The sequence below is a fragment of the Heteronotia binoei genome, chromosome 11 (assembly GCF_032191835.1).
Source record: "Heteronotia binoei isolate CCM8104 ecotype False Entrance Well chromosome 11, APGP_CSIRO_Hbin_v1, whole genome shotgun sequence".
Taxonomy (NCBI): Eukaryota; Metazoa; Chordata; class Lepidosauria; order Squamata; family Gekkonidae; genus Heteronotia; species Heteronotia binoei.
Window position 1 is genome coordinate 50,529,909 of NC_083233.1, and position 26,691 is coordinate 50,556,599.

A 26,691-nucleotide genomic window follows, 5' to 3' on the forward strand; every position below is an offset into this window, starting at 1 on the left:
CTAGCAATTGCGCATTAACATGTTACAGCTCACTCCCCCACTGCCCCCACTTTGAACAGCCTTCAGAACATTGCACTGAGCAAAATTGGAAGCTTTTTCTTTTTCTTTTCCCAGTGAGGAGCAGTGTGTAGTATCAGCTCAGTATTAACTGTGACACTGTGTATGTGTGTATTTTCAGTGTATTTTCAGTTACAGTTATGCTTTAGTGTGAAGAAAAACTCAAAACTTTTACATTTAAACTGAAATGACAGATTTGCATTCATTATTAGATTAATGGGGATTTCTGGTTTTTGAATTAGGTAGCCTGTAGACACCAGAACATGATGCAGTTGTCATATTTCCCAGATCGTTGCAACTTTCCCTTCCTGTTCATGCATAGACTTCCCCTGCCTCTCCCTCTTGTCAGGTTCATTATTAAATATAACCATTGTTAACGTTTGATAAAGTGAATCAGGGTGGGGGAGCAAGTGCCCCTAAATTGTTACTTTCAAAACCTGATTTTAATTAATAAGTGTCTCTGGACTCCTTTGAAGTAATTGTTAATAATGGTAACATGTAAGGCAGTGCCAGGATTTTGGAACCCTTCAGGTGGTCCCCTGGGTCTTGGGGTTGGGATTGTAAACTGATTAATTCAAGGTGGGTAGCTGTTTTAGTCCTTCGGTAGCAGTAGAAATGATCAAGAGTCTAGTAGCACTTTAAAATTTGTGGCAGAGTATGAGCTTTCATGAGTCACTGCTCTCTTCTTCAGATTTGAAGATGCAAACAGTGACTCATGAAATCCCATACTTTGCCACAAATTCTGTTAGTCTTTAAGGTGCTACTGGACTCTTACTCTATTCTACTGATTAATTCAGTTATTCTTGATGTTCTTCACAAAGAATGTCAGCTCTGTTAGGGCAGAAGACCTTTGGTCTTTGGGTTGGCAAATGCCTGTCCTTTGCTATCCTTCAGAGCCAACTCTTGTGTGCAAGACCATCTTATTTGCCACCTTGTTTTTAAGATAAGGTGGAGTAAAATAAAACCCCTTCTTAACAACAAAGACAATCCTTCCTAGAGAGTCAGAACTAGTGGGCTTGTACAGGAAGAGGTGCCCCCTGGCACAAGTTGGCCTGAGACATTTGGGAACTTAGAAGTTAATCTTGGGCCCAAAGGGTAACAGGCAAGCAGTGCAGGTCCTGAAAATATGGGTGTGCCTCCTTGTCCTTGGTTAGTAGGTGGATGCCTGCATTCTGTCCTTCCTGCTGTCTCCAAACACATTCCAAAGGTAAGCCCAGGTTGGATATGTTCCACATTTGGCAGAAATCAGGAAATACTAGTGAAATCTGTCAGACAAACTCCTTTTAAAAACTTTAATATTTGTGTGTACAGCAACTTTTCTTTCTTGCTTCATTACTTTTCCTGCTGAAATTTTGTTTTAGTTTTGGGGAAGGGGAGTATCCCCTGTAGAAACTTTGAGTAAAGTCTATACCCTTGCTTTTCCCTGCCTCTTCTTCCCTGGTGAGTTAGGGAGGGATAGGGAATTCTAAGTCCACTTTTGCCAATCTAGATTATGCTTTGGGTGACTGCTAATTTTTAACTTGGAGATTTCTATAGAGCCTTACACATAGTCCCAGACTCAAATCCTAGGCCCCTGACTATATTACATGCACTGCAAACCAGGTTGCTAAGGAGCTGACTGAGATGGTCTATTTGCTGTCTTTCCCTCTGCTAATCTTTTCCATGTTGAGTAATAACAAAAGGTGTTTGGAGAGTCAGCAAACCTTATTGGCCTCCAGGCCTTCACTTGTAGGGATTGTGAGCTTTTTATTTTGGTTTTTGTGCAATGAAATGTTTCTTTGCCAGTTTTCAATCAGACTGCCACAGTAGCAAACCTTCCCACAGGGAGTGGGAAACTCAGATGCAAAGCCCAGGTGTGACCATTTTAGGCACAGTATAGTTCATTTCTGCATAGTTGTGGGCTTTACCTTGTTCTGGCAGCAGTCAAAAAGACCAGGTTTTGAAGAAAGAGAAAAGGCAAAAAGAGCCCATTAGTCCAGGATTGTGTTGTGGGCTGCTACCCTGTAAGCATGTAAACCTCCCAGAAAAACCAACCATCACCATTAAGGACAGCAAATCTTAGATTTTCTTTTCACAAAAGCTAATAGATCAAAGACAACTGATTATTTATGCTACCTTTCTTGTTCTTACCTTTGCTTCAGAGGTAGCAACCCAAATTGTGATGATGTTGGGGAGTCTTGGCAGTCCTGGCAGTCCTAAAACAGCAGCCTGATATTTATGTGAACAGAATCCAAAATGGCTCCCATTGACTTCTGTGGAAGTTGGGAAGAGCTCAGCACCTTCAAACTTGAGCTTTCAGATTAAGCTGCTTAATGTGTCTCAGGCCTCAAATGGTTTAAGATCTATGACTGTAAATTGATTTGAAACAGTAAATAAAATTTCCCTTCTTCAGACTGGCGGGAAATAAAAGGTGTCTGGCATGGTGTGCTAAGGATGCACTGTAGGATTTTATGAATACACATTTTTGTATCTGGATTTAGCAGTCTGTATTTATAGGTCAATTCAGGGAGCTATAAATTCTAAAATCCGAAGTGACCATTGAATTGGCCCTCCATCAGTTTCAGTCTTGAAGCTACTTAGAGAGTGTGAGGCACACAATTTAGTGGCATTTGCAAACTGATAAGCTGTGTTGCCAAGCTTTTTAACTGGCCTGTGTAACTGTGCCTTTGCATTGATTTGATACACAGACATTAGCAGGTAATAGTGTTTATCTGCATTCTTTGAAAGGCTTGTTGATAATATGCAATCAGGTTGTAGCAGAACACCAGAACAGGACTGTCTACATTTTGAAAGCAGTTCTTCTGTTCTTCCTTGCCCAAGCCTTATTCACTTGTCTTGAACAGCACCAGAAAATTAAGTTGTCTGTTGGTCAGCCAATCTGAATGTTAAGTTAATTGAAAGCATGCTGTCTTCCAACAGCTGTGCACAATTTGTTTTTGTTTTTTCTCACCTCTTCTTATAAGTCTCCTTCTGACCTGTTCATGACTCCAGCTCTCAATGCAGAGAGACTTCTGGACAAGTACTGTTTTCTCCTGCTGCCATGTTGTAGTAGCCTAGCCACCTGCTCTACTGCTCACTCTAGTCAGCCCTCTGCCTCCCACTCATCTATAGTCCAGAAAGCATGGACTTCAGAAAGCATGTGGCTGTAGCAAAAGCCCCCCCCCCTTTCCTTGAGTTCATAAAAGATAAATGCAGTCTTTAAAATAAGTCTGGAAAAACTGTTGACTAACATAAGCTTTACTAACATGCACACTCATGCACATGTCTCTGATATTTATTTATTTACTTACTTCATTTATACTCTGCCTTTGTCCGCAGTGGGAACCCAAAGTAGTTTACATCATTCTCTCCTCCACTGAATCCTCACAACATTCCTGTGAGGTAGATTAGTCTAAGAGAGTGTGACTGGCTCAAAGTCTCCCAATGAGCTTCCATGGCAGAGCAGGGATTAGAACCTGGGTCTCCCAGATCCTGGTTCTGTGGTGTACATACTTGTTACCTAAAAAGTGGATGGGGAAAACTTTTGTAAAATTTCATTTATTGGTTACCAAATGGCAGCTCCTATTTGCTACTGGTGACAAACTTGGATTGTAAAAGGTAAGGAGAGGTAGCAACTGTTCTTCAGACTGGATATTGTCTAATATGATTAAACAAGCAGGGGACCCACAAAGATTAGAGAGAGGAATCTTATTTTCCCCTCCTCCACTATTTTCTCTTTTCCTCAAGCTCCCTGTAGCCTTTCCTCTTTTCCTGCTTCTCTCTTTCCCACCCACCCACCAACCTACCTTTATTTGCTCACCCCCTCCCCCAATTTTCAGTTTTCCTTCCTTCCCTCACAACGACAACCTCTCCTGAGAAAACTCTGACCAAGTTGCTTAGAGCTGACTGAGCTGGGCCCAGTTGCACAATGGGGAACCTGCAAAGACTTGCAGGGGGTATATTATTTTCCATTATATCTCCTCCCCACGTTATTTCCTCTTTCCTTTCTGGCACCCACCATAGCCTCTCTCCTTTGCCTTTTTCTTTTCCAGCCCACCAACTCAGTTACCTTTTTTATGCCCCCTCATCTTCAGCTATGTTTTTTTTAAAAACTTTATTTATATCAGAAACTATCAGGGGCTTTGAGGGTGGAGCCGGGAGACGTTTCCATTCCCTATATATATATACACACATACACACACATATATACATATATATATACACACACACACACACAGCAGTGCCATTCTCCTGAATCAGTCTTCATGTCCTCCTCTTTTTTCATTTTTGATTTCATTTTTTGCATTCAAATGGTTTCACGACAGCTGCACTTCCACTAAAATGAAAGTGAACTCACACACACTCACAAAGCAGCCAAACTTAACAATTTTGCATGCAGACACTTTTGTGATCTCTCTGGGGCAATGGTGTAGATAGCTTTACTCACCAGAGTTGCTGAATGTAACAATCTGCTGTATTTCAACCAACTTATGGAGAGAGAGGTCTAGAGGGTATTTTCCTCTATCCCGTTTTAGTTAACTCTTTACTACCCCTTTTACTATGCAAACAACTTCTGAAAGGAATACAAAACAAACAGAGGAATTGGGCTCTCTGGCTTTCTCTCTTTCACACACATGTGGCTCTTCTTGCTCACCCCTCACAGATTCAGTCTCATTGAGATTTAAAGGCACCCACACCCCTTCCAAAACAGGAAGTTGCAAGCTTCTGAACCCTCCTGAAATCTAAAGGCATATTGCGGCTGTTGGGGAGGGGCTTTCCCCTGTTGCCAGCCTGCTGGCTGGTGGAAGGAAGGAGCCTGCAAAACTAGGGGATCTCCCACCCAAACTTGGGGACTAAGAAGCCTAATATCCCACACCAAAACAGAGGCCCAAAGCAGCTTATATGATTCTCCTCTCCTCCATTTTATCCTCACAACAACCCTATGAGGTAGGTTAGGCTGAGAATATGTGACTGGTCCAAAGTTAACCAATGTGCTTCCTCTGCACTGTGGGATTTGAACATGGGTCTCCCAAGTCCTAATCTAACCATTGTGCCATACTGACTTCCATGGAGTAGCTGCTGTTGAATTTTAGCAAGTGAGTCATGCATGTCACATAGTAGCACATCAGCTAGTGGCTGCTGCTGGGCCAGCTGCCATTGAATTCTCCCTCAAAGACGAAAGCATCCCTTAGAAGTGCCCTGCCCTATCCCCTTATCTTTACTGATAGGTACCAAAGATGGCAGTACTGTTGTGGTTGCCTAGCAATATCCACTGATGGCATTCACATGTTAAAGGCACAGTTGCTGCCTCTGTTATTTTGCAGGGTTAATCCCCAAATATATTTTTAAAATAGACTTTATATTTATCTGCAAACCTGGGTTTTTTCAGGTTTGTAAAAAGATCTGTCTTGTATGTTCATGGGTTCAGTCTGTGGATATAAGTTTGCACAAATTTGATTATATTGAAAATTAGGTATATTGATGTTGATGCTGTTGTAACAGCTGCATTCTTTAATTGGCTTATGAGCCAAGGACACAAGCCATCAGAAATTCTCTTGCAGAAACCCCCCAGTTGGATTGCATTGAAATGGTGAACTGTGGAAGAAGCCAGCTCAGTGGGCTGTGCTTTAAAGCTTCAATTGGTTGATTATTGAGGGCTATTTTTAAATTAGCAAGCAGGGCTTTCTTTGTAGCAGGAACTCCTTTGCATATTAGGCCACACACCCCTGATGAAGCTAATCCTCCTGGAGCTTCGGTAGCTGTACTAAGAGTCCTGTAAGCTCTTGGAGAATTGGCTACATCCGGGGTGTGTGGCCTAATATGCAAAGGAGTTCCTGCTACAAAAAAAGCCCTGAGCAAGACTGGAAATTAAAGAGAAACTTGGGAATGAAAGAAGTAATTAAAGATTGTCTTTCCTAGCACAAGAGTGTTGTGTGCAGTAAATTAAAAGTTATCTTACACATCCTTTTGACATATCAGAATGGCACCTGTATGATGTTTTTGGTAACATGTTAATTTATGCCATTTTCATTTACTAATTGACCTTTGTGTTTTAGCAGTTAAGTATCTCTGTTCTGTTTTTCTGATTAAGAAAGAATAGCATACAAATTGGCTTGCAAATCCAAGAATCCAGGGTCCAATCTGCAGCCCAGCTGCTGTGTTCTGAACCAGGTGAAGTTTCCAAACAGTCGTCAAATTCCCAAGACTAGCAACTAGGAAATGAGTATAGGTTTGCCATGACATGCTGCTTTTTTCTTCCCCCATTTTGCTTAGCTGCTGCTTGGAAGTCAATTGTAAAAAGCTGCATTTAGCTCCCTCTAGTTTCAGTTTAAGGTAACATGCACTGCACAATGATCTACTTTGAAATCAGATCAGAATTAATTACGAAGAAGCATTGCTGCAGCAAAGCATTCTCTACGTATTAAAAATTATAATTTTATATATCTTTTTAATGTATGAAGAACTCTATTTTTATTCTTCAATGTGCTTTTTTATTCCTTGCTCATTTGTGGCATTTCAAGATATTTTAGGAAGCCCAGTCAAAGTTTATAAGGAGGCTCCTCTTTGAGAGAGCCAGTAATGGATAAGCTTCTTCTCTCTCATGCACAGCCAATCAAGTGTTTCTAGGGTGGTTCATGAAGGGTAGTGGTTAGGCAGAAAAGACCTGCACATTGGGTGAGGAGATGTGAGCAGAAGGTACACTCTCAAGCATGCTCCAGAATCCTTTGCGAAACAACTGTGCCAAGATTTCCTCAGCAACCGAGTTGACTTGAAAAGACTTGAGGTTTGAAAATCATTGGCATAACATCTTGTTCTTAGGATGTTACTGCTGTGGTTCTCAAAACAGTGGAGCAAGTCCCCTGGAGTTCCAGGAGAGAGAAAAGATCCTGTAGACACTAGAACCAAAGATTTTGTCTTGCAACAAAGAGAAAACTCAGTCTAGTATACTAACCTTCAGAGGATCAGAAAATATTCAAGAGCACCTGGTCACATCTTTTCTTCCCAGTTCTTGCTTTTTTTAACCCTTAAGGTCAACGTAGGATTTTAAAAGTCGCCCTGCATGCAGTCACAACAGGTAGAAAATGGGTCTCAGTAGTTCTCTTGGTGCTTACAGCAAAAAACATATCAGCATTACAATCACTCTATAAAGTGATGGTGGATGGAAGACATAAGTGGCCTGTCAGAGGAGTGTGTTGTATGTGAGGAAAGTAATGTTTTCATAGGATGCCGCTCTTTTGCCCTTCTGAGACATAGAAATTCAAACGCCTCATAATAGAGGAAAGTTCCAACATTCTGATAATTCTTCCAGGTAAAATATTATTGCTGCACTGTTGCTCTCTCCTAGCTGAGTTGCCAAGAGGGGTGGTAGGCTGACCAAGATGAGAGAGTGTAAGATGGCACTGTACTTCAGGCTAGTTTATACATTTGGTAGCCTTCTTGAATTTGATTCTGGCATTGTGAAAGGCCTCCAAAACAATCATGCAGAGACATAATTGGATGACCTGGCATATCCACATGGGACTTATCCGCTTAGCCCTGTGGTTGCTGTGATTGATGTGGCCTCATTGCGGTGCTGACTTGGTTCAACTTGTGTCTTCTGAATGCATCCCCACCAACAGCTCTCCACTTATTTGGAGGCAGTAGCATAGGGATTATTGGGAGAGTTACTGGCCATTGATGAGAAATTCACTTCTGGGGCATCATTTTCCTCAGAGTACTTTGACAGCATAATGTCTCTATTATGCACAGAGATAGACATCTTAGCTAGCCTATCCTGACATGGGACCAGTCCTTGAAGTTCAGAGTGTCTACTGAAATAGGAGGGGGGAGGGTTGAGAGAAAATACCTTGTTTCCATTATAATTGGGGAGCAGTTGTTGGGTATTTCTTTACCTGGCACTTGTCGATCACATATGACAATTTTAAAATTGGGGGAAATCTAACTCTCAAAAAACTAAATTTGTATTGCCTGGAAAATAAAAGTTAAAAAGCATTCATAAACCCAGTGCTTTTCCCAAATTATTACAATGCCGAATGAGTTTCTTCCTTTTCTAATCTTTCTTACTTCCTGCCTATTAGCAGGAAATTTCCAGCCTCCATGGAATAAGCTCAGAGACATCTACATCCATAGAACAGTTGAAACTTCAAGAGGTATTTCTTAAATACTGTTTATTTTTTAAAAAAAACTTCTCTAATTATGGTATATTTATTTGTCTTTGCAATGTCTGACAGGAAAGCACTGGAGTTTTCATCCAGAAATACTAACACCACTCTGATAACATTTGACTGTATTTTTAAAGACATTAACATCTTACATATTTAAATGTGTAGTTAACTTCAGACCTGATTTTGTGTCTGTTTATTAAGTTCTGATAACAGTTTTTGATTTCCAAGCTGCAGTGTTACATTTCTGACCCTTTTAAAAAGAAGTTTATTTTTGCTGATCCAGCCGATAACTAACTTTGACAAAGAATGGCCTCTGTAATACTTGGCAGCAAGTGAAAGAAAGAACTACAGCAATGGAAAGGCACTATATAGCTCTAATATGAGTTAGTAGTAGTATGAAGCTTTAAAAGAGGAGACAATCCTCTAGGAATCTGTCCTGAATGACAGCCATACATACAAGAGCATTTCAGTGCAGTCTGTGAAAGAGAATTTCTCAGTGGATTTTATTTACAATCACTTTCTGAGATTTGCTTATATATATATATGGGGTTTGCTGGTTTTGGGGGTTTTTTTAATGGTTCTGAGTCATTTTTAAACTGCAGCTCATGTTCTTTCTAGAAGCCAAATATATATGTAGATTTCAGTCTGAATCATACCCAGATTTCACTAGCATCATTTTCCTAGTTCTTATTGTCTAACTTACTGTGACTGATGAAGTTTTTCTTCTTGTCCATTGATCAGGAAACTTTAAAATCATATTCTATGTTAAAATACTATCTAAAGCCTTTCTTTCCAAATATTATTTTTTTACTAAATGAAAGCTGCACCTATTTTGCTCAGCGCTATGTCACTAGAGGTTATATTAGAACCTTATATTTTGGGGGTTTTATTTCATTTGTAATGCAAGGTTATTCTCTAACAAAGTTAATTTGTTATCATTTTGATTTTGTCCTGGATGTGGAAGAAGGTACAATCAACTGCTTAATGTTTTCATAGTATTTTATCCAAAATCTATTGAAACAAGGAGAAACTTTGTAATTGATTTTTATTAACACAACATGTATCGGACTGTTGCACATAACACAATCTGTATTGGACAATTGCGATGAGGGCAGGCAATACTTGATAGGGAAAGGAAATGATGTGGGATTATTCCTGTAGTGGAGTTTATTATCATGTTCTAGTTTTCACCTGAATATTTCTGGACAATTCAGGGCCTTTATGGTCCATTGGAAAAAACACTGGAAAAGTAGCCACAATCTAATAAGTACTCTAGTCTTGGCAGGGGTGTCAAGCATGCAGCCCAGGGGCCGAATTAGGCCCCTGGAGGGCTCCTATCAAGCCCCTGAGCAACTGGCTGTAGTCTGCTTCCTTCTCCCTCTCGCTTGTTTCCTTCTGCATCACAGCTTACTTTGCCAGGTTTGCTCAATTGCATGGGATTTTCCCTGTTTGCTGAGGCTCCTCCCTTGGGATGGAAGAGGGGGAAGGAAGAGCTTACTTTGCCAGGCTCTTTCATTTGCACAGCAGAGCTACTGAGCCAAACCTCTGTTCCTTAGATTGGTTGAGGCTTCTCCCCCTCCTGGTCCCATGGGGAAAAAAGGAAAGAACCAGAGCTTCCTTTGCCCAATTCCCTGGATCCTGTGGGAGAGATACAAAGAAAGCATCTTTAAGACCGATAATGGTCTAATCATTTTTTTAAATCTTTGAGTTTGTCTGTGCCCTTTATCCAGTTTATATCTCTGCAACCTGGCATTACTTTTTATGACACACATGTCCCTACCCAACAAAGTCTCATGTCAGATTTGGCCCTCTGATCTTAGGATATCCTTAGTGTAGGATGAGCAGGACACTTACTATAGAGTGCGAGTTCCTCCTAATTTGCTTGTGAGATGAGAACTTTCCCTCTCTAAGCATTTAAACAAGTACATGCCTGTACCAAGCAGAGGTGGATTCTTCAGTCTGCATATTCAGGCCATGATGTCTCATAATATGTCTCTTTCTCTTCCATTATGTACTGCTTTGCATAATTTAGTCTGTTGGTGCTAGTCTTGGGAAGAGAAAGGAGCCACAAGAAATCATACACAGCCAATTTGGTGGTTTCAGCAATTTCAGCAGGCACAACCCACACACTACTTGCTGAAGCATCTGACAAAGCTGAATCTGGCACATATTCACAACACTCATATATAGCCCTGGTTTTCCTCACACACCCTTTCCCTTTCACTTCTCTTTTAAGACTTCTCTCCTTATTTCTTTCTTCCCCAGAAATGTTAGCTGTCCTTCCCCCCTTTTAGTTTTTTCTGTCTTCTGTGCACCTCAAAGAGCTGCCCTTTCTCTGTCTGGCAAGCCACCTTCCATATATCCCCACATCCCTTTCTGTGCTGCCTGCTCCAGTTGATCCTTTCCTACCTCATCTTCATTGTTCCTTTTCTCTTCATCTTTAGTCTGACCATTTTACTTGGATAGAAGGTCTTCTGGCTGGACTAATAGCACACTCTTGTCAGAGTAGAATTCAATTAAAACTCAAGCAAAACCATGGTTTATTTTAGCTATGGTTAGTTTGTGAAAACAGAATTTGCTCAGTGACAAAACCTGGTTTGCCTCACAATTGGGGATTTCATTCTCTCGTTCTACTTTGGGAGTATTGCTGGGGAGCAAGCCAGGATCATGGCAGGATGTCAACCATATATCTAGCAAAGCCATAATTATGGCCAATTGTGATTAATAAATTAACTTAAGATCTTGTCTGTAGTTCCTGGTTTGACGGACCAAAACTAACCATAGTTTGTTTAATTAATCCTTGGTTTTCCATGAAATCTAAACTGAGCCAAAGTGTTGAATTACTTGAAATGGTAGCAAATGAAATATAGCTGCATGGAAAGACAGAAAAGAGCCCTGACTTCTAGGCAGAAGGTGCTGTACAGAGAGTAATAAGCATGATATCTAACAAGAACTTTAATAATATTGAATCCCAGTGGAGATTTTGAGTTTTGACTTTCTATAGTTTTATTGGGTGGGGGGGCTGTATGTAGCAAGGTGTACAGCTATGGAGTCTGGGATTCTTTGCTCAGAAGAATCCTGTACTTGGGTGGGGGGGACTTCCTTTGCAGAGTTGGGAAGCAGGTTATGTAAAGAAGCTTTTGGAGTGCCAGGACTTTGCCTTCCCAGGTTAAAATAAGCCTTCAGCCAGACTCCACCAATGTGAACAAAAAGAGACTGGTGAGAAGGAGTAAGGCTAGTGAGGTGTACATCTGGGGCATGAGGGCATGTGTGCATCCTCCTTGTCCTAATTTTGTTGATTCCCCACCTACGATGGGTTTACCATAGCTCCATATGCACCTCTATGGTATACAGTGGCAGAGAGGGACTAAGGAACCCTGCTTCCTGACCCTCTTCCCAGGAGTCCTGAACATGCCACATCATCAAAATATGATGGATTGTGTTGTTTTCCCCAACCCACTCCTGCTCCCACATTGGTTTGCTGCCTTCCATTGTGGAATATTCTTTCTGTAGGGCAAGGCTCAGCTCTTAACCCTCTGGAAATGTCTTTGCAAAGTCTATTTCCTGGCTCTAGAGCAGAACCTCGCCTCTCAAGTTGATTGCCCTGCTTTCTTTGAGAGGTTCATAGGTAAAAGAGAGGCTTCCCTTTGCACTGTGAACACATCAGTATTTTTAATTAATATTGTTAACCTGTCCTGGAGAAACTTCAAACAACTTTGAGAACTGCTTGACAGTATCATACGACCTAGGGTTATATTCTCTGGTGCTAGCTGTAACCATTTGGCAGTTTCAATCTGTGCTCTCATGAGTCACATCCTATCAGATGAACTATATATATTAAAATCACAGTACACATGTATGTTTCTGTGAGAAGAACTACAAACAGGTTCTGAAGTTAGAGTCAGAGCAAAATGCTGTCTTGGAGTTCTTGAGTTACTGTTCTATGTGTCTTGGACCAGAGGTGTACTTTACCAGCATGTCTACCCAGTGATACATGTGCCTGGCGTCCCTAAAATTGCTGGCTCACACATCTGGAATCTAGTATTCTGTTTTCAGAAGTGGCTGGCCAGATGCCTTGGGGAAGCTCAGACAGTGCATTCTAATTATTCTTACCTCACTTTTCCTCAGGATGAGATCTGTGCCCCCTTCCATTTTATTGTTTAAACAGCCCTGTGAGGTAACTTAAGCTGAAGGAGAGCACTGGCCTAACGTGACCCAGTGAGTTTCACAGTTGAGTGGAGATTTGACCATTGGTCTCCTCACTCTGGCTGCTATACCCATCCTGACTTTCTGAAGGTGATGGCTGCTTCCTAGTTTTCTTAATGTATTGATTTACTTCATTTATACCAACTTTTCTCCACCAAGTGGCTTACAACATTCTCCCCCTTTCATTTTTATCCTCACAGCAAGCCTTTGAGGTAGGCTGTGCTGAGTCTGGGAGTGTGTGTCTGGACCAAGTTCACCCTCCAAGCTTCTATGACAGAAGAGGGATAAAAACCTGGGTCTCCCAGATCCTAGTTCAACATTCAAACCACTATACAGTGTTGGCTCTGTCTTCTCTTTGGTCTCTGCTATTGAGAACCATTCTGCCTGTGGACGTAGAAAGTCCATTTAACTAGCATAACTAACTTCCTCTGTGTTTTTTTTTGTTTTGTTTTAGCTGTTTTTGCCCTCAGGCTTTGATGTGTCTGAGCTAGTGGCCATCACTACATCCTGTGGAGGGGAATTCCTTAGGCAGATTACATATTATATGTAAAAACCACATTTTTGTGTTTTCTTGTGGCCAGAGAAAAGAAAATTCTCATGCATACAGGATGGTTGTTGGGCATTCTCAGGATTCCTTACACTAACTCCAGTGGTTAGCAACTTCTAAGGGTCTTGGGACTGAGTTTTCTGGGGGTGGGTGGTTAGTTGTGCTGAGATCCTTCTACTCCGTCACTGCCTTCTTCTGCTCTGTTCCTTTTGCACTTTCACACACCTGCAGTTCTTCTAAAGGTGTTCCTCCTTTCTGTACCTTCCTTTCTGCTTTCAGATGGACAAGGAGAACTGTGCAGCCATTCCATGGACCTTGGTACTCCCACAGAAGCTCTGGTATGCACATAGCGTTCCATGAGAGATGCAGCTTCCGTGTTTAATGTCATAAATTCTTCATTGGTGCATTGGGCACATTTGGAGAATTTCCCCCACGTTGAAGGGAATGGAGCATCATGTGGATATCAGATCTCAGCAGAGCTTTGGATTGTAGCTACTAATACAGCACATGGGGATATTTCCAAAGGTAGATGTGGAGCATGATAGGAAATGCAGTATATCATTGAGGTTTCTCCTGTCACTTCTTTTCATTGAGAACTCTTGGGGCTTGGAACAGTATAAATAATTATCTGGCCTTGCAGATAAGTCCATAAAAGTTATTAGCCAACAACTTTATTTATTGTGCTTTCGTCATTTGTGTCTAAAAAAGAAAATAAGAAAGAAACTTTCTTGTCCAGTCAGCCAGAGGCTGTTCCTAACATAAGCAGCCAGGTGGCAGATACTTTACAAGCACATGGTGTTGTTCTGGCTTGCTGGATCAACAAAAAGAACAAGAAGAGTTAGCCTAAAATGGCATCCAGCCTTACTCTTGAACAGTCTCCATCCAGTTGGTGTCTTTTCTTTTTAGGAGCAGCATTCTCAACTCATTCAGAGCACTGTTGGGCATTCCTTTTCTTATTCATCCAACAGGAATAATTCCTTTTTCCATGTCACTTGAATGTGTCTGCTGAATTTGAAACTATTGTGTTTGGTATCACCTAGAGCAGATAATGGAGAAAGTAGAGAAAGAAGTACTTTTCTCCCTTTCTCACAATACAAGAACTCCTACGCATTCGATGAAATTGCTGAGCAGTCAGGTTAAAACGGATAAAAGGAAGTACTTCTTCACCCAAAGGGTGATTAACATGTGGAATTCACTGCCACAGGAGGTGGTGGCGGCTACAAGCATAGCCAGCTTCAAGAGGGGATTGGATAAAAATATGGAGCAAAGGTCCATCAGTGGCTATTAGCCACAGTGTGTGTGTATGTGTGTGTGTGTGTGTGTGTATGTATATATATATATATACACACACACACACACATTTTTTTTTGGCCACTGTGTGACACAGTGTTGGACTGGATGGGCCATTGGCCTGATCCAACATGGCTTCTCTTATGTTCTTATGGTCTTAAATTACTTTTACTCTTTGTAGCAGTGTGAATGTGTGTGTGGGAGGGAGAGAGAGAGAGAGAGAAGTTAACATGGGTCTGCTGCTGTCCACAGACTTGCAATGCTTCCTTTGCTACCCGCGACCGGCTGCGCTCACACCTTGCGTGCCATGAAGACAAAGTTCCATGCCAGGTCTGTGGGAAGTATTTGCGGGCAGCGTACATGGCTGATCATTTGAAGAAACACAGCGAAGGACCAAGCAACTTTTGTACCATCTGCAACAGAGGTAATTAATACACCAGCTTGTAATGGGGCAAAGGGTGGGCTTCGAACCTAAACTGATGAATGCCTTCTCCAAGGAGAAGGAAGGCTACAGTAAATTGTGTTCTCATTTGCTCTTGACTTCAGTGACTAGAATATATCTTGAGGCTGGCTTTACGTGTGAAAAGTCATTACTTGCTATCGCCAACATCCAGTGATGACTTCCACATATGAATGAGCCACCATAGATAATGGTTTTGAGCGATATCAAAGTTCCATCACTGCCTTTTCAGTCAAGTCAGTTTACATATGCAACTGCCAGTTTTTAAATAGTGAGAAATGCAAACATGTAAGTGCATGTGTGAACCAGCCTTTAATGGCATGATTACTAGATCTATATTCATTTTTTGTGTGACAATGGATCACCTGTAAGAATTTTGCACTGCTTATAAAATTGACACATTGTGTACAGAGCTGGTACACCATCCCAGTTTTTTTGACTTCTGTTTTCAAGGCTACATGTGTATGAAATCAGATTTTCTGATGCTCTCACTTAACAAACAGCTGCTTCTCGATTTTTCATTGTTGTTGTTTTCATCCTTAATATTCGGGAAGCTTGCAGATTTTGGAACTTCTGAACTGTAAGAGGTGGAGACTCCAGCAATCAAAGAGAAGGAAATTTAAAATGAATGGAATCTCTTCAGGGTTGCTGATTCTTGCCCAGTACAAAATGCCTGCAGAACCCATCTAGTGTAAAAACAATTGAGTTCTTGGTCAGTCCTTTCCCAGATAACATTCTGACACTTAAAAAAGAAAGAATGTGCTTTCCTTTACATTTAATAAGGTGTATATGTATGTATTTTGTGCTGAGTTTTGCAAAAGGTAGGCCTTGAGTTACAGGTCTTTTGAACTTGCACTCCAGTATCAAACTTGTTAAGTGCGAGCAGGTTCCGCTTTGGAAGAGAAGTTTTAAATAAATAAAATTTATTTAATTAATGATGGCTGTATAGTAGTGAGTACTTCTTGTCTTAGAAGTACATCCTTTTGGATTCATTGGAACTTACTTCCTAGTAGTGTGCTTAGGATTTCAGTCTCAGGCTCTGAGAAATGCAGTACAGAGACATCACAATAAAATACTAGTTCATAGCTAGTGAATTATTGATAAGCTTGTTTCAGATATTCCAGGTAGACCATTAAGAACCATGTATGGTGTCAATAGTACACAGGTAATTGTGTCTTCATCAAATACAACATGATGCAAGAAGACTAGTTATGTTTTCCATTTGCATGTGATTGTTATGTGAGCTGGGATGGATAATACAAATAAGATAACTGCTATCTTGGGAGAGTCACTGCTGGCCAGAGTAGACGGTACAGGGCTACTAATCTGGTGCAGTACAAGGAAGATTCCTATGTTCACATGAGCAAGCATAAAAGATGTTTTGCTCTGAAATTGGGGGTGTGATGGGGACAGGGAAGGCAGAGCACCTTTCAGAAAGCATCACCCTCTGGGTCTCCAGTTTGCTGCTAAAATTTATTTCCTTACTTAAGGAGATTCCAACAGGATTAAACTTTTTAAAATGGTTCTGCTGGTAATAGATGGAGCTTGTGGTGCTGAAGTGTCCAGTGGGGTTGGGTGGAATGGTGGGAGCACATCTTGGAGTTCTAAATGAAGAGGCCGCAGAATGGGGAAAGTTTGTCAAAATGAATAAGGACAATTTTGAAATGTTATTAAAGTAGCCATGGCTCACTGCTGAAAACATTGACTCATAGCCTGATCTTACACATGTTTACTTTGAAAGCATGTCTCACTGGACTCAGTGAGGCTTGCATTTGAACAGTTATAGATAGGATTAAGCCTCAGACATTTATGGTAGTATCTTGAATCGCTCTGTTTTAACATATTGTGCATCATATCAGTGAATAAGTCAGCATTACAAATTCTAATTGGTTAGGTGATCTGTGAAACTTCTGAAATGGAAAATAAGCTTTGGATTCTGGATTTTGAAGATCAAAATCTAAGGCTCTTCAGATAAGTCATCTTAACATCTTCTTTACTAAAAAATCACCCAAAATCAGTTTTGAAACATGGAGTGTGGATGATTGAGAATTCATTCCCTTGAACTGGAGTGTTCCCAGCATGTTTTGCAAAGCTGGGATTAATCATATCAACCTGTTGATTCCTTGTAGTTTCTCAGAAATATTACCTTTAAAAAATTATTCCCACTATTAGATAAGAGAATGATTGATAGCTGTTCCTATTTGTCTCTCTTTTCCAATTTCTTAAGTTTGCAGATTGGGGAAGAGACTGTTTTGATTTTCATCCTTCTATATAGCACTCTCTGCTTACTGACGTATGTTAATGACTTAAGGTTAAATTGTATTATAACTGTAAACTGGATTTAATGAGCAGGTTGGGATCTGTTATTATAGGTTATGTCAGGAGCTCCATTCTGAGTGGTGGCATAGTTTTGCCTAAGTCACTTGGAGATGCAGTCTTAAGTAGAACTCGGAGGACAGAGAACAGGCCTGCCCAGCACTACAGTTCTTTTTGCTGAAGTATCACCCCTTTATGGTTGTGCATACCAGTAGTGCAGTTCTAGACAGACTTAACTTTTCTAAGGATTGCTAAAAATGATGGCAGCAATCTCTGGAAATAGCCATTATTCTAGTGTCCTGTCTGCATTTTACAGCTGTAGGGAGAACAGCATAAGGAGAGTCTCTAAACATAACTGACAGGAGTGTCTTCCAGCCTGAAGGATTAACAGATGTTACCATCAAAAATAATAGCACACAGTGTTTCTGCGTCTATTACACTGTCTCCACTGGCATGGACAGGGCATTCCTGATTTTACAATATAAGTAGAAGTGTGACTTATTCATTTGCTATTCTGTTCTCTGTTCAGATGCTGCACCTACAGGCACCCTATCTGTTAGGGGAGTAAGCATGCAGAATCTGCTTTTCTTCCTCCATCAGTCTATATATTTATTTCCCTCTCCTTCTCCCTGCAGTAGACATCTTGTAAGAAGGCTAAACATTTTTCTTGTATAGTATGAAATATAGGTGCTGCAGGGCCAAATCACAAGAAACAGGAGACGTTTGTGATAAGAAAGGATCTGAGATCTGTCAGCAGCTTTAACTGTATTTTAAAACAGCTCAACAGGAAACCAGCAAGGAGGCTGCTGTGCTGGGGAGTAAAGGAAGCAGATGTGTGGGAGGGTGTGAAGAAACAGTCAGTTGTGGTGAGGCTGCTGGCTTTCCTCAGTGGCAAATTAGTGATGCCAAGGAAGTACAGCAGAACCTCATGTTATATAACATGCCCTTTGGTGGTAATGGTACTCCAGGATCATGCCATTCCCAAGGCAACCCTCTAGATGGCTGCCTGGTTTGGCTCCAGGGAGTAGTGAGCTCGAAGGACAGGGGTGTGCTATTGTAGTAGTTGATCAACTCTGTTGTATCTTTGCTGAGGAGTCCAATTGGATCCCATCTACAGAAACTGCTGGGAGAACATGCTGGTGATACTCAATTCTACTTCTCCTTGTCAACAGTCTAGTGGTCAGCTAATGTTCTGAATAAGTCCATCGAAGCAATAATTGGCTAGCAGAAGGCTGGTAAATTAAACGTTAATTCAGACAAGCCTGAGGTGGTAGTTAAATTAGTGGTGAAGGTGTTGGTTTGTTCTGGATACTTTTTCTCCTAAAAGGGCATATTCATAGGTTAGGAGGGTGATATTAAATCCATGCCTCATTGTATTGTCTTTCACCAACTTTGGTTGGTTTGCATGTTACAGCCTTGAGAAAGCAGATCTGGCCATGATTAACCATGCTCTGACAACATCCAGGTTATAAAGAGTACAAGTTGGGGACCCATGATAGTCATAGGGGGATCCCATCTCCCTCTCCTACCCCATTTTTCCTTCCCTTCTGTTTTGGTTTCATTTTATTTAGTTTATATCCTGCCCTTCCCACCAAAGCGGCTCAGGGCGGCTCACAACACAAAAGTTCTAACATAGGATTAAGTTTTAAAATACCGTATTTGCTGGCGTATAAGACGACTTTTTGGCCCAGAAAAACATGCCTCCAAGTGGGGGGGTCGTCTTGTACGCCGGGTGCACTTCAATTGGGATACCGTATTTCCCCGAAAATAAGACCTTCCCAAAAAATAAGCCCTAGCAGGATTTCTATGCATTTGTGATGGGCTTATTTTTTGGGTAGGTCTTATTTTCGGGGAAATACGGTAGATCCAAAGCACAAGGGACGGGTCACGGGGCGAGAGGCTGTCTTTTGCTGTGGAGGGAAAAGGTGCTGTGCAAGCCCGATCCTTTGCATGCTTACTTGGAAGTAAGCCCTTTCTGAGTTCTGTGGTTGCTCGCTCTCTGGCTGCTGTCTTTGCAGCCTTGAAACGAAAACCCAAAGCAACCACCTATACATTACGGTATTTAGCGACCTTCTGTCTCCTGTTCCTAGGGATTCGCTGCCTTGCAGCTCTCGCTTCGGGGGAGAATAAGGGGGCAGTTTTCATTCAGCAGGAGAAAGGGGCCGTGGATGCTCTTCGAGCCTTTCTCCCTTTTTTTGCTGGTGGGCAAACCAGACTTGCATTTGCTTACAGGCTCCGTCTGTCGTTCTCTGTTTGTACGGGGAGGGGGAGAGGCAAGAGATCTGCTGGCCGGGTGTGTTTGTCTGTGACTGTAGCTGCACGCAGGCAGAGATGTGCTCCCCCCACCCCCAGTTTCCACCAACGATCATTCCCCCCTTCCCTCCCCTGTATCGCTTCGGCTGTAAATGCCCTTATTGCAGATGGTCTCCCATTTCTCCAGCTTCCAATTTTGCCCCAGAGATGGAGGATGGGAAAACGCAGTAAAAAGATATTATCCAGGGCAGGGAGGATTTCTACTTTAAAAAAATATTGCAAAGATGGCTCCTCCCCCCCCCCTTTTTATTTGCACCTTGACTCCCTGCATCCTTTGGCCTGCTGGCTGGTGGGGAGAGAAGCTGACGCATCTAAAGCGATGAGCGGCCTCCCAGCTGGCATTTTTAAAAAGGGAAAAAAGCCTCACGAAAACCAGTGGCTCCTCTCCGCACATGCTGCTTTCCAGGGTTGGGGGCGGGGGGGGCTGTCTTTGAAGCGCGCGAGCCTGTGGGTGCTCTTGTGTGCGTGTGCAGGCATCCTTCTCTGACCCGGCCAGGTAACAATGAGAGAGGGAGAGACAGAAAAAGTGGCCCAACACCACCAAATTAAATTCCTGAAAGATTGGGGATTTGAACTCAAGTCTTCCAGATTCTAGTCCAGCAACCACTATACCACACTGGCCAGGAGACTTTAGTTTATTTTACCTGAATATGCCTGTGTTTGAACTTCCTTTCCTCCTTGTTAAACTCTCCCTCCTCTTCTTCTGTTGTTTCTGTACTATTGAAGTTCTAACTATAAGATTGCTTCAGGTGGGGACTTGCTTTCTGTGTTTATATTATGCACTAGTACAACTCCCAAAACACTTTCTCCCTACTCAGCTGCCATATTCTGCCACTCTTCCTCTCCAGTGAAGGCTAAGGGTGGGAGCTCAGGGGGCGAGAAATCATCCCTCTTAAAAGGGCCACGCTTATTTGGTCTAGAGATAGACTACTCTGCAAGCTCTGCCACCCAGCGCTAGATGAGGCAGGAACAAAGAGGAGAAAGTGTGTGGAAGGTGTGCGGAAGAGGGGGTAGTCTTAAACGGCGAGTATATAACAAACTCTATATTTTGAGTGGAAATGTTGGGGGGTCGTCTTATACGCCCAGTCGTCTTATACGCCGGCAAATACGGTACATCAATTTACAGCAATTAAACAATAAACCAGTAAAAACAGTAAAACAAAGCCATTTACCAAAGTACCATACTACAGCCTTCTATTCGAAATTTTCAGGTTCCGATCAGTTGTATGCAAACTGGAAGAGGACTGTCTTACAGGCCCTGCGGAACTGCCCAAGGTCCCGCAGGGCCCTCATCTCTTCCGGTAGCTGGTTCCACCAGCAAGGGGCTGTGATTTGAAAAGGCTGTCTCTGGTCGACTTAAGTCGGGCCTCCTTTGGCCCGGGGATTGCAAGCAGGTTTTGAGAACTCGATCTTAGCACTCTCTGGGGAACATGTGGGGAGAGACGGTCCCTAAGGTAGGCAGGTCCTAGGCCATATAGGGCTTTAAAGGTAATAACCAGCACCTTGTACCCAACTCAGTATATTATTGCAGCCAGTGCAGTCCCCAGAGCCCCGGCTGGATGTGCTCCCATCTAGGAAGCCCTAATAGCAGCCGGGCAGCGGCATTCTGCACTAGCTGCAACTTCTGAGTTCGGCACAGGGGCAGCCCCATGTAGAGGGCATTACAGTAGTCCAACCTCGAGGTGACCATTGCGTGGATCACCGTTGCCAGATCGTCATGCTCCAGGAAAGGGGCCAGCTGCCTCGCCCGCCTAAGATGAAAGAACGCGGACTTGGCAGTGGCTGCTATTTGAGCCTCCATTGTCAAGGAAGGCTCCAATAGTACCCCCAAGCTCCTGACCTTGTGCGCCGTTGTCAGTGGCGCACCGTCAAAGGCTGGTAAGGGGATTTCCCTTCCCGGGCCACAACAACCCAGACAAAGGACCTCTGTCTTGGCTGGGTTTAGCTTCAATCCACTCAGTCTGAGCCATCTAGCCACGGCTTGCAACGCCAGGTCCAAGTTTTCTGGGACATAGGCAGGCTGGCCGTCCATAAGTAGATAGAGCTGGGTGTCATCAGCATACTGATGGCAACCCAACCCATACCTTCGGCTAATCTGGGCAAGGGGGCGCATATAGATGTTGAACAACATCAGGGAGAGCACTGCCTCCTGAGGCACCCCGCAATCAAGCATGTGTCTCTGGGACAGTTCACCCCCAATCACCACCCTTTGTCCCCGACCTTCAAGGAAAGAGGAAAGCCATTGTAAGGCCAGCCCCTGAATCCCCGCGTCGGCGAAATGGCAAGTCAGCAACCGATGGTCGACCGTATCGAACGCTGCCGATAGGTCTAACAACATCAGTATCGCCGAGCCGCCTCGATCCAGATGCCGCTGAAGATCATCCACCAGGGCAACCAGCACTGTCTCTGTCCCATGACCCGGGCGAAAGCCGGACTGATGGGGATCAAGAACAGAAGCATCCTCCAGGAAACTCTGTAGCTGCAACGCCACTGCCCTCTCAATGAGTTTACCCAAAAAGGGCAAATTCGAGACCGGCCGGTAGTGTGCTAATTTGGCAGGATCTAATATTGATTTCTTCAAGAGAGGGAGAACCACCACCTCTTTGAGGGGCGCTGGAAAATGCCCTTCCATCAGGGATCTATTTATGATATCCCGTACAGGATATCTAAGCTCCCTCTGGCAGGTTTTAATAAGCCAGGAGGGGCACAGGTCCAGATTACAAGTTGTGGGGCGTTCAGATAGAAGGATCCTGTCAACTTCCTCCAGGCTGAGAGCACCGAAACCATCCACCGTTTCCCCTCCCTCAGTTCTGTTGCTTGCCCTGCCTGCATCCTTCAAGACTGTTGCCCACCTTGCATGCAAGCCAGAATACCCATCACCTTGCCTGCATTGTGGGCAACCCACCTATGTCCTCTTTTGCCCATGTACTTGCTGGCCAAGCCACCTGCAGCACCTCCACCCGTTTGACTCATAAAATGGCTCTGGCTCCCCCTCCCTGCTGGCCAGAAGCCTGGGCTGTCTGCTTTTCTTAAGTTGCTTCTCCAAAGTGTGCTTTCTATTTTAGAAGCTGTAGGTTATAGCAGATGTCAGATGAGTCTTTGCATTTTTTCCCTACAAACTCCCCCCCCCCCCCAAACCCAGGTTTATAGAAAGCTCTGTCATACAAAACCACAATTTCTGGATTGAAGAACTCACAGCTGGGACCATGTTGAGACTTAGATATAACAAGTGGGGACCTATGATGCTCTTGGGGGGGATCCATCATCAGTGCCTGTTGCCCACAACTGATTCCCGTCTTAAAGCTTGGGGGTGGGTGAGAGACTCATAGAGAGGAATCCCACATCTGCTCCCAGTGCCAAGCCTAGTGTGGCTCCACCACTTGCTCTTGAGTCCAGCGTACTCCTGAAATTTTGTTTTCAGGTTTTTTCGCAGACCTGGGGGGTTTCCCAAGTTTGAAGAAAAATCTGGCTGGTGCTGTGGTTGTGACCCACAGAAAGGGACTACGTGTTGCTATTAGTATATAGATGATATTCTGCATGTCTTTTTTAAAAAAAACAAACAAACCACACTAGCTGCCAAATCATTTCCATGGCAAAGTTAAGAATGCTGATTCCTATCTTCACACCCCTGAATTGACCAAGGCCAGAATAACTAAAGATTCACCTTCAGCATGACCCTGTGTAATTGAAGTTCACTTCTGAGGCCCAGTTCTTTGTGCTCCCATTTTCTGAACCAAAGATGACCTTTTCTGTAGTGGTGCCTTAGCTGTGGAATACTGTCCCTCTACCCTTGTGCCTAGTTTTATTTAATTTTTGATGTCAAGTAAACATTCATTTGCCACGGCATTTGATTAATTTTGTGTATTCCTTATGCCCTCTCTTTTACTGGACTTGCTAAGCTTTCATGGTGGTTTTTATGAGTAGAAAAGAGCAAGAGTCCAGTAGCACTTTAAAGACTAGCAAAAATTGGTGGCAGGATATGAGGTTTTGTGAGTCAGTGCTCACTTCAGTTTTTATGGCGCTGTTTTCATTTTACTGCTTTTAGTGACTATTGAAGATCTGAGTTTTAGCAGTTTTTATAATGTGTTTTATGTTGAACTTACAATAAAGCGTTTAGAGAATTCTTTTTAGAAAAGGTGGCAACAAGTATCCTAAATTAATAAGTGTGCATTGTTTTGTTTTCCATGATTTCAGTGTTTTTACTAGTCCTCCAGAGATTTCCCTAATCTCTTCTGCTGGGACTGTTCCTGTTTTGTTTTGTTTTTTTAATCTTCAGCTTAATGGAGATCTTGGTTATTATTCAACTGTCAAGGATAAGAGTATGCTGAATCCCCCCCCCCCCAATTCCTTACACTTATGAACATGGTGTTTCATTTGAGTTTCTTCCTCCTAGCAGAGAAGTGCAAACCTAGTGGGAAGAGAATTTTGTAGATTGCACCAATGTTGTATCCCAAACCAGTGTGGTATAGTGATTAGTCTGGACCTGTGTTCAAGCCCCAGTGAGTGAGTAGTCTCTTTCTCAGCCTTATTTTTCTCACAGTTTTTTTGTGAGAGCACAGTGGACTAGGGTAGACCTTTGTAACCTAAGCTCCGTAGAGGAAAGGTGGGACAAAAATGTGATAGAACTACCATTATAGGTGAGCCTTTCTCTATCCAACCAAACTTCTGTGGATTTCACATAGCAGGAGCTTTCCACCTTCCATGTAGCACACTGAACCCCCACCCCCCAAAAAACCCTGTTTGTTCCTAGGTTCAGAAGAGTCAGGAACAGCATGGATGCAATGGGAGGAGGGAAATCTCTAGCTCCTATTCCAAAAACAGAAATGCAACCTTGTTGAAGGAGCTGTATGGTTGGATACGTGCCAGCGTTCATTGGAGAGAGAGAGAGAGGGAATTTTGAAGCAGTGTTGTTGCTTTTTGTCCTTGTTGCCAAACAGGGATTGGGGTTGCATGCAAGTCTTAATTCAAGCTCCAAGGCTACCACATGAATCTGAGGGAGAGTGACTGACCCAAGGCCATGCAGCAAGCTCTCCCTGGTTCTAATTCAAGACTGTGACCACTACATCACACTGACTATCCAGTGGCTTATTCTAAATAAGAGGCAATGCAATAAACAACTGTATTTTCTCTTAATTTGGGCCAGTGAAGAAGAGAGACATTATTTTAGAAGCTTTAGGTCACAGCAGACAAGTCAGAAATAGCAATTTGGAATTTTCCTATTTCCCCTTATTTATTATTTATCATGTCTTTGTACTCTTATTCTTTTAGGAGGAAAGTGGTTTATTCTTTAAAAACTGTATTATCTAGTTGATAAGGGCTGATGATACTCATAGTGGAACACAGTCATTGATTTTGCTGGGCTTCTGAGAGTCACCCTAAGCCCTCAGACAAAGAATTATTTTAAACCTCCCCCTTCACACCATCCAGATCCAATCTCAAACAAATCAGTTTAAACCAAGCCCTGAGTCAAGGAGGAGCCATTTCTGTGGGAGTGTACAAGCATGCAGAGCAGTAGAAAGAAGAGGGAGTGAATGATGAAAAGGGAAGGGTACAGCCAAGTTGCTGCGGATTTTAGAGCTGCATATCAGCAGCACCTTGCCAAGCTCCCAAGACATTGCCCTCTGTGGTTTGTTTCCAAGTCTGATTTTGCTGAAATGCATTTCTGGTTTCCCGACTAGAGCATGTTCTCCGCTGCCCTCTGGAACAGGCCTTCTCCTCTCCCTTTTCTCTCCATCCAGTCTACAGAGTAAAACCCCTTTGAACTGCTCTTTACAGAGAGTTGTTGTAGCCTAATAGCTAAAAGATTGTGCTGTGGACCAGGAAGTCCTTGGTTCAGATGTTGTCCCTGCCAGAAACTCACCAAGTAGCCTTAGGCAAGTCATACTTCTGTCTACCCCCCACAGTTAACCTGCAAATTATCCTCCTTTCTCTGTCCTTCCACTGCCCAAACAACACATTCGCCTGCTTTCCATTGTTTTTTTGATGTGTGACACCCTTGGAACATTCTGAGGCATGCTAAGTGCCCACTAAAGCATTTTTTGCAGTTTTCAGAATTCATCACTGATTCTGAGATGTGTCTGGCTTAGAGTTTCTAAAGTGTGTGTTGGGGGGGGGGGGGGGTCCAGAAGAATGTGAAAGCGAACAAAGCAATATCTACTACTGTAAATCTGTGGCTAAACAAAAATGTGTCTGGGCTGGCTGCTAAAGTTTTTTAGCCCAAGATCATTGTACACCGTTGTTACTTTTCATTCTTATTTATATACGTTGCCTTTTAAACTGCACACCCTGTTCAATAATCCTCTTTTCTTCACACAATTATCCTTCTGAACTGGATCAGTGTCCCCACCCACCATTTTACTATGGAGTCTCTGAAACTGTCACAGTCCTTTGCCCTTTAAAACTACCAGCTTTTTAAAAAAAGAAATCCCCATTTTCTGCAAGAGGCCAGTTAACAAAGGGATATATGTCTACCTTTCTCAGCCCCCTTTCTACCCAGGAGCGCTGAGTGTGCAAAAGAGAAGAAAATAATACAATAATAAAATACTCCCCCCCCCCCCCAAAAAAAACCCTGCAGTAAGCTTCCTTCTCCAAAAGGAAAACAGTAGCACGATCCTCTGTGAACTAAGTTGGGCATGTGTGTTGTTGCTTACACCAGCCTACCTACACAGTCCACTCATCTACAAGCGTCCTTGTTTTCTGAAGCACCATCCATAGATTCTAAGAATTTCAGAGAAACAAGTCAACAAAGTCAGTGGAAGCTTTTTAAAAAAAAAAAAAAGCTGCTGCCATTTTAGCACATTTTGGAAATGCAGTTTTTGGCTTGCAGTGATAGCAGAACCAAAAAGTAAATTGATTACAGCTACATTAGTTGCTGATGCTCTTGAATTAACATGGTAGGATGAGTGCGTAAGGTTTTGCCTTTCTCTTTATAAAAAAGGAGAGCCCACAGAGAAGCTGTGGTTTTTCTGCTGAAAAGAGGATTATGCTGAGCAATATTTTAAATAAAGCACAGGGTAATTCAAATGGTTTATGGCAGTTTTTCAGTAAATACATAAAATAGAAGGAGAAGCTAGGGGAGAGACAGTGGCTCAGTGGTAGAGCATCTGCTTGGGAAGCAGAAGGTCCCAGGTTCAATCCCTGGCATCTCCAAAAAAGGGTCCAGGCAAATAGGTGTGAAAAACCTCAGCTTGAGACCCTGGAGGGCCGTTGCCAGTCTGAGAAGACAATACTGACTTTGATGGACCAAGGGTCTGATTCAGTATAAGGCAGCTTCATATGTTCAAGCTGAAGGTCAGGGGCAGAACATCTGGTTTGTGTACAGAAGGCCCCAGATTCCATTTCTGGCATCTCCAAGTGAA

General features: G+C 42.7%; 1 protein-coding gene across 9 annotated transcripts in view; it reads left to right on the top strand.

Annotated features, from left to right (window-relative positions):
• Nucleotides 1–26,691, top strand: part of PATZ1 (POZ/BTB and AT hook containing zinc finger 1) — a 41,659-nt gene that overhangs the window by 9,336 nt on the left and 5,632 nt on the right. For 4 of the 9 annotated variants that reach the window (XM_060250353.1, XM_060250355.1, XM_060250349.1 and 1 more), the window contains 2 exons: nucleotides 8,115–8,186; nucleotides 14,497–14,668. In XM_060250353.1, the coding sequence (XP_060106336.1) occupies nucleotides 8,115–8,186; nucleotides 14,497–14,668 (244 nt within the window). The remainder of the gene's footprint in view (nucleotides 1–8,114; nucleotides 8,187–14,496; nucleotides 14,669–26,691) is intronic. The other 5 variants (XM_060250358.1, XM_060250357.1, XM_060250354.1 and 2 more) reach the window with 2 other exon arrangements.